At 35.5% G+C, this 8,755-nt stretch overlaps 1 protein-coding gene across 3 annotated transcripts; it reads right to left on the bottom strand.

Moving 5' to 3' along the window:
• Positions 1-3,443: 3,443 nt before the first annotated feature.
• On the bottom strand, positions 3,444-8,012 carry LOC120078138 (eukaryotic translation initiation factor 2 subunit alpha homolog). 3 transcript variants are annotated; one of them, XM_039032359.1, is made up of 8 exons: positions 7,858-8,012; positions 7,333-7,752; positions 5,528-5,584; positions 5,363-5,449; positions 5,140-5,286; positions 4,935-5,039; positions 3,863-3,961; positions 3,444-3,773 (listed from the first exon to the last, which is right to left on the bottom strand). In XM_039032359.1, the coding sequence occupies exons 2-8, from the start codon at positions 7,714-7,716 to the stop codon at positions 3,618-3,620; spliced, it is 1,035 nt and encodes a 344-aa protein (XP_038888287.1). In that variant the 5' UTR covers positions 7,717-7,752; positions 7,858-8,012; the 3' UTR covers positions 3,444-3,617. The 3 variants fall into 3 exon arrangements, with proteins under 3 accessions (XP_038888287.1, XP_038888286.1, XP_038888288.1); XM_039032358.1 differs by having other exon boundaries at positions 7,333-7,739; positions 7,839-8,010; XM_039032360.1 differs by having other exon boundaries at positions 7,333-7,728; positions 7,839-8,010.
• Between the last annotated feature and the right edge of the window lie 743 nt (positions 8,013-8,755).

Genomic DNA, 8,755 nt, shown 5'->3' with positions numbered 1-8,755 from the left:
ACGAGTCAGGTAACGAAGCATAACTCATCATAGATCGAACCATGTCCAATAGGGTTCGATTTCTCTTTTTTGATACACTATTCTACTGAGGTGTACTAGGTGCTGAGAGTTGGGATACAATTCCATCTTCCATCAAATAGTTTTGGAATGTCAGATCCATAACCTCTCCATCTCGATCAGATCGAAAAATCTTTATTGTTCTATTTAATGCATTTTCAACATTAGCATTGAATTCTTTAAACTTTTCAAAAGATTCAGACTTATGTTGCATTAAATAAACATACTCATATCTTGAATAATCATCAGTAAAGGTGATGAAATATTCGTAACCCCCCCTCTAGCTTTTACATCATCAGACCTCAGAGGTCTAAATATACCAGCTCTAGAGGTTCTTTGGCCCTATGACCTTTTCCAATAAAAGGCCTTTTAGTCATTTTGCCTTTAAGACAAGACTCACACACTAGTAAAGAATTTTCTTCTAACTCATTTAGAAATTCATTTTTCACCAACCTCTCAATCCTATTGAGATTGATGTGTCCTAGTCTTAGGTGCCAAAGTTGGGCATTTTCTTTAGGAGAAATTTTAAGTCTTTTATGTTGAATTACTGTAGTTTTAAATATTTCAGTGTTATGGAGGGATTTAGTTGCTAACGACCTTAGCACATATAAATTATTTTACAGTTCAGCTGAACAAATATTGATACCATTCTTTGAAATAAACACTTTATTTACAGAAAAATTTATACAATAGTTTTGTTCAAGCAAGCGTACATGCTGTATGGCGGCAACTTGATGCTGGTGAGATGACGACGTGGGTTGGAATTAGGCACGTCTTCTAGGCTGTGGCAGTGGGAGATCTCCATTTGACTTTACATAATAAAATCATTTTACTAGAAAATGTCTATGTAGTTCCTGGTTTGAAAAGGAACTTAATTTCTGTTCAATTTTTCACCAACTGTTTATCCCATCATCATTCTCCACTAAACATATTTCCAAAACAACAAAACAAGCAAATCACATTTACCTTGCTTGGTCTTCTTCTTTTCTGCCAAATACTTGGGACAATTCCTCTTCCAATGTCCCTCCTAGTTGCAATGAAAACAGGCTCCAAAACAAAATATCTAAAATGTAGACATATCCATCCATTTACGACGAGCTTTAGGAAGAAAAATTATTTTCTGATGATCATATTTTTATGACATCCAGGTGTATTTTGACATCAAGCACTAATGACAAATAATTAGTACCACTAATATCAATGCTACAAATTCTAATTTTATAATATTTTTCATAGTAACACTATTACAAAATATTTTATTTATATTAGAAATTTAATATATATCAAATATATAAAACAACATTTAATTTATTAATTATAACAAGGAGGGGAAAACCAACAATACCTTTAGAACCTACCTTTAACGGGAGAAACAACAGAAGCTCATGCTGATAACATGTTATGAACTAGAGGAGCACAACATGAACATGGATAACAATAAAATATAATATTAAAATAATAATAAAATATAATAAAATAAATAAATAACAAAATATGAATTTCTCCACTTTCTCACATCTTTTTTGATTAATTACCAATATATGTGTGTCTTCCAAAATCCACCAAATATCATTATTTATGCCTAATTTGGCAAGTAGGAGGTAGATTACATGGACACTAATAATGTGTAATCTTGAAACATATGGACAACACATGCGGTAACGGATAAATAACATATGGCCAAAGGATACAAATAATGGACATCTACATTACATCTAATTTAACGTATTTATAATAAAAAATTTATATAATTCATAATAAATCCAAAAATCATACTTTCTTAAGTTTAAAATGTTATGAAATTAAAAGATGAATGAAACTATATCAAAAGGTTTAACAATGTCACAAAATATTGAAACCGAGTTATAAAATATTACTAAATTTTAGGACATTTGTGAAATATTAGTTATGTAATAGGCCTAATTCCCTATATCTTTTTCTGATAAAAAAATGGTTCACTTTCTTAAATAACACTTGACTCGCTTATTTCATCACTTATTTGAAAGGAGTTAAACTTCTATCATCATAAGGATTAAATTTGTCCTCTGTTGTAAAAAAAAAGTTCTTACAAAATCATGAAGTGTCATTGGTGCAACAAAAATCTTCCCTTATCTTCCCAATGCATACGTCGCATCTACCACCTTTTTTTATACTCAACATACACCTTAAAGATAAAGGCCTGTAGTTAAATATTTCCTCCTTATTTCTTGGTTGACTCCCACAATAAAATCAAAGAATAAACGTTAGGAAAATTGTTTTTGACTAGCTAATTAGTTGAATGAATAGCATAGGAATAAGAATGTCAATAGAAGCGAAATACATTCATAGATTGTAACAGAGAGCAATTGGAATGATTGGAACACAAGTGAAATCCAATGACTCATTTGATAACCATTTGATCCTTGGTTTTAGTTTGTGAAAACTGAACCTATAGATACTCCTACTCTAAAATTTCTTACTTTGCTATCTACTTTTTACCAATGTTTTGAAAAACCAAGTCAAGTTTCGAAAAATAAAAAGAATAGTTTTTGAAAACTTATCTTCATTTTTAGAATTTAACGAATTCAACTCTTTGTCAATGTAAAATTACCAAATGTGGACAAACCCACATCTTTTTCTTAAAATGATATTTCACTAAAAAGGAACCAACTCCCATAGAACACCCTCACAAAGAAATAAGCTGGAAAAAAAGGAGGCTAGAAATTTAGGTGAAGGCCCATACGAACAGTCATGTTCACTTTAGCACTCAGAAACCCACCGTCCATTGAACTAAAAAGTAGTTCCTTTTTGGAATCTACAGTTACCATTGTACTAAACAGTATTTACTCAAGGCAGCAAAACAAACATCAACTCACCACCACACCAAAAGAATAGACAAACCACTGACAACTTAAATCAATGAATAAATTACAGAACAGATTGAAAACCTAGTTGAAAACAAAATGCATCGAAACCACGAGTCAAGATTACATGAACAAATTGAAAACCTAGTTCAAAATTTCAGAACCCAGACAGATCACAATAAATGAGTACACCGCAAGTCCAAAACTCAAACACGAACGAAGCTAACAATTAACTGTGAAACCAACAAAATGATCATGAGAATGACGAACCCGAGCTGAGAAGAAGAGGAACCAGTCGAGGAAAGGAATGATTTGTAGGGCTGGAAGTTTCTTGTTAACTACAGGGGCAATTTTGGCATTTTTACACCTCGATACAATGAGGGCAGTTTTAGAGGTGATTTCCAGTCCACCATAAGAAAAACATCATCAATTGAGAATGATTTTAGTTTTTTTTTTTAATCAATTTTATTTCCTAGACACATCATCAATTTAGAAGAAAGTGATTTTGGACAATGGCAAAAGTGAATTTGGTTATGCCAAACGTACTCGAAAAGAGATCCACCACGTAAGCTTAATCATCAGATATCAAGAGAAAGAATAAGAGCTCAATACACACGGACTTCCAATTTTTCCAATTGTAATGACTCAAGTATGTGTCAGTCTCTTGGTAAAGTGAAAACCTTCATCTGTATTCCTACAAAATTCCTACAACAATCATTACTCAGTGATCCCAGAACCTGCATTCTCAACATCGACTTCTCCCATCCCTGTGTCTTCCTCTTCCTCGCTATCCTCATCTCCACTGATTTCTTCATTGTCTTGTCGTAGCTTCGCCATGTGCTCAGCAAGCAATTTGTCATCTCTTTCACTCACCTAGAGTAGTGATTGGAGAACAAAGGATGTGAGCTGACACAAAGGATGTAACTGTTGATGATAAAATGTGTATAAATGACAAGACTCACCGCTCTGGGTGCCTCCTTCACCACAAGCTTTCCCTTGTGATGCTCGATTGCCTCAGTGCAAGCAGTGATTGCTTTTTCGAGAACAGTGATTCCTTGCTCCTATTCCACACGAAATAACAAATGGAAAACTCAAAACAAAGATGTCATTTGAATTTTAGTGTGCCCCTCTGCTAGAGGTAACAAGCCCACGCTACCGAGCTCAGCAACAAAGATGTCATTTGAAAAACATAAAACCAGTAATCTTAAAACTTCACTTCAGTAGCAGTCTACTGGGATGGGGTAGATTACACCACTGGATCTGCAAGTTCTTATTTGGAGCTGAAGTATGCTACTTTTTAACTATCAACATTTCTATCTCCTGCTATTGATTTAGCACACTCTTCGTAGTTCCCATGAGGTTCTGAGGAGATTCTACTTAGTATCAATAAGGTGGTCCGTGGACATTTGCTGCTCTCCACAGTACTCACGGAATAATAGGTGTCAAGTGGCTAGATGTGTTGTTCATCATCATTCCATATATATAGAGTTCACATCTAAAAGTGCTTTCAATCTTACAGGTTCAAGACCAATCAAGCCTCCCCTACTTTAATTTCTTTTTTTCTCGTTGGAAGTTTCTCTCTCATCCCATAAGATGAAAGGAAGAAACCCTTTCGATTAGAGATGTAATAAATTAAATGCTACAAAGGTAACCACCATACCAAAATTGAGGATGAATGGAGATGCAAGAAATTAGAATTCACTAAACACGTCTATTTAGATTGTCTCCTACTTATGTTTCCATATGACCAAGATGTTGGAGGTTGACTCTATGCATTGTGCTCATAACCCACCTCCATTAATTCCTGAGAAGCTTTTAAGTTACTAGATTTTTAAGAAAATCCAGGTTCAGGTGATTGATAGTTGAAAAGTTTTTTGTAATCTCAAATTGTAAAATATCCATTTATTTTTTTAAATGAACCCATGAGGCCCACTCGGACCCAACATGGAGTCTTGTCCCATCATCAGAGAAAAGATTTTATCACAAAATATCCATTTATGACAATCCACCACATCAGTAGGACTGCATACTAACCTTGTCAAGTGTCTGGGTAGTAAGGACGTAGAGTGGAGGAGCAACCAATTTAATTTTGACAGGGCAATCATCATTTCCAGCAGCTTCAGCTTTACGCATTGCTTCCTAGAAAGTCAGATAGGTCAGTGTTTACAATTTTTATGAAATAACTTCAACAAGAAAAACAAGTAAAAGGCCAAAAAGGTTAAAGGAGTCAAACAAGCACCTTAATGTGAAGAACGCCATCAAATTGGAAACACTTCATCTCAATATCAGCTCGGACCTTCAAGGGTTGGGGAGTCATTCTTCTTCTAATATTCTTTATTAGTGCATCTTTTACATCCTCAGACATTGCAGGAACTATCTTAGTTACCTAAAATACAATATATAATCAGATTTTAATCCAAATTTGAGAGAATAACACCGCAATTTGCATTGACCAAGGCTACCTCCTGTCCATCAGGACCAGCTTCCTTGACTTCACGTGTGAGAGAATTCAACACTGAGTCAGGGTCAGTTACAATGATCTTGAATGCCTGCACAAAAGATGGTTCAAGTCCCTAAATTTTTCCAGAAGATAATTATTCTTTTAGGAAGCAAAACAGAAAACATACCTCAAAAGCATGACCATATTTCCGGTACAAAGGCCAGCCAACATGGATATACAAGTCCTATAAGAAGAACAATACCACCTTAGAATTATAATTTAGTATTTTTTATAACCTTGCTCCCTTTCACATAAATACAACAGAATATCAAGGCTTCAATCTTTTTTTATAACGACAACTTTCATTGAGATGAAAAATGAAAGAACAAAACCAGTCCACAAAACAAGAGCCCACCTATAAGAAGGCACCCCAGCTATACAAGATAAAACCTACAGAATAGTTACAGAAGGGAGGGGTTGTGACTTGAAGGAATAGTTCAATGCACTTTTGCTAGTGGCAATGTTGTATTGCTATAAAAATAAATAAATTAATTAAAAAATTAAAAAATATATATATCAAGACTTGCACTTTCTTTATCCATAGGAGGCGACCCACATGAGAATGCACTCAACAAAAAATTTTGTGCCATGTGCCTCGAAGAATTATAATAACTTAGTGACTTTTCTTTAAATATAAAACTCCAAATATGATTGTGAGAGTAATACAACAAGGGTTATGGTCATTAGGCTGTTTACTATATTTACCAGTACCAGGCTACCAGCAAGGCTTAAAAAAATAATGAAAGCAAAAATTAAAGAAAAGGTACATTCTATTAATTCTAATGATAATGAGAAATGCCCTAACAATTCAAGAAAGTGATTGTTGACCCGTTTACTAGTACTTGCTTATGATTTCATGATTTTTATCATTTTTTTTTCTTTTTACATTCATGATTACATTACATTTCAGAACTTATGCCTCCCATTTAAAAAAAAAAAAAACAAAAAAAGAAAATAAAAGAAATCAAAAAAGCCTTGAGACCACTTAACACATTTCAAAACGTGGTCTAAGGCTAAAAGAGGAAAGCAAATGTTTACATTTGACGTCCAGAGCTGACTTTTCAAAGAGGGTGAATGTTGTTCAATGAAGGGCACTTGCATGTTCATTAGAAGAGAATGATGTCTCGGCCTTTTGGCTAAGATCAAGTGTAGAAGAGAACAATGAATGGTAGGACATGGATCAAAGAGAGGTTATCAATGGTAGCTTAATAAATAGCCTACAACAAACCCCCTCTTTTTGCAGGAAGTAACAAAACCTAGTTTATATCAAGGAAACTAGACATAAGTGTCCGGCTTTAAATCCAACAAAATGGTGCTTGTGTCGTAATGATGATGGTATGGCCCATTGGACAAGGAATATGTACACCACCCACCCCTCAACCATCCAACGTATCCAAGTGATTGAGGTCATTACAATAATGTTAAGTAACACAACCTTGGGTAGCTTTAACCCCATCACCAATTGTTAATACCAGCGCCCCTTTCATCCAAACATTCTCAATATTGCCAATCCAAGGGAACTGAATCCAACTAAGTATACCAATTTGCAACAAAGAAAATGGAAAAACTCCTATGAACATTTAGGAACTTTTTTCTACCTAACTTACACACAACCAACTGATCAATAACATGAACCACCAATATTTGGTTGTTATAAAGAGACTCATCGAATTTTAAACCCAAAGGTGGGCCAGCATACGTTTGAACTACACCCTAAAAGTGCTTCACCTCTTTCCCTATCCCAATAATCACTAGGCCAATTCAAGGTTATACATATAATACCCGATAACTTAGACCAAAAGAATACACGAAAACAACTTCAAACACCAACCAAGAAACTACAGCTCCTAAAAAAACGCCTAAAACGTCCAAGATAGTTCTCAAAGAAGCCGCACAAAGCGAAAGAAAAAGATTAAAAGAAAAAAAAGATACCTCCAAATCAATGTTCATAGTCTCAGCGACATGGCGCATTATAGAGTGAACAAGCTTGCTCTTGTTATACCTCTCCTCACAGGCCTGAATATCCTCCTCGGACACCCTTCTCTTACTCAAATCAATATAACCCTTCTCCTTATCGACCCTGAGGACCATGACGGGCTCGATTCGACCGACCTTAATTAAGCTGCTGACACTACGAATTCGACGGCGAGAGAGCTCGGAGAAAAGAATCATACCCTCGATATTGTTGTACTCAAGAAGGGAGACGTAGGCACCCATGTCGGCGATGTTCTTGACCTGGATCATGACGGCCATGTCGACCTCGGGGTACTTTGCTTCGTACATCCGACATTCGAGGTTAGGGGAATGGGAAGCCATGGTTGAAAGGCTCTGAGAGAGTTCTGATATGGAGATCTGAGATTTAAGAAAACCAAAAAAAAAAAAAAAAAAACAGAGAAGACGGTGAGGTGGACGAGAGAGATGGAAGAGTGAAGAGTTACCTTTGGAGTTTGGACTCACTGCGACTGGAAATCGATGGACTGTAATGAGAGAACCGCCGTGAGGGAGATCGACGGCGAGGGGACAAAGTAGCGGACGGTGAGGCGAGGGAGAATGGAAGAATGGCGCTGTCGCAGTGCTGGTGGAACTCGAAGGGAAAACTGGAAACGAAGACCTAAAAATCGTGGGAGAAATGTAGGGCTAGGAGTGTAGAACCCAAACCGGCCTGGTTTGAGTTTGGGATTTGGTTTGGTTCGGTTCAAATTTATTAGATTAGTACAGACTCGAATCGAACTAAATCGGTATGAATTCCTTTGAAGATTATTCATCCAATTAAATTTATCGTATTTTTGCCAAAATCACTGTTCGATTTCATCGTAATATTAATCATCTATTTCTTTTATTATTTTCAATTTCAGAGTGATTTGGGGTTTTTAGATTCGCATGGAATTGATGGTTGCGATTTTCGATTTAGGGTTTAAAATCATTTGGTGAGTTTGGGTGTATGATACACGTGAAGTGAAAGATGTTTTACAGAGAGGGAAACGAGAGAGTAAAAGGAAGAAGATGACTAATGACTAAATGAACTAAGAATAGAGAACGGGAGCAAGATACTAAGAGTGAGATAATAAGAGAAAGAGGATCATTTAAGAGGAAAACTAAGACTAGAGAGAGAGAGACATACACTATTAAGACCAGAGACGTTGATAGCGATTATTTTTTTAGTGTGAGCTAAGAGTAAAGAATGAGAGATCGAGACAGCAGAGAGTGAGAGTGAGAGTGAGAGCAAAGCTCTCGTAGCAAGAATTTGACAGCTTGTTTATTTTCACTACTACAAAATTTACATTACTTGACAATTTAAAAAAAAATGTCAAGTAAAAGGATTAAAAAAATGAAGATTGACGAAATATTTCGGATG

Source organism: Benincasa hispida, chromosome 5 (assembly GCF_009727055.1).
Source record: "Benincasa hispida cultivar B227 chromosome 5, ASM972705v1, whole genome shotgun sequence".
In the NCBI taxonomy this organism is placed as follows: domain Eukaryota; kingdom Viridiplantae; phylum Streptophyta; class Magnoliopsida; order Cucurbitales; family Cucurbitaceae; genus Benincasa; species Benincasa hispida.
Note: the sequence above shows the minus strand (reverse complement) of the source record. Positions and strands in the feature narration are given on the sequence as shown.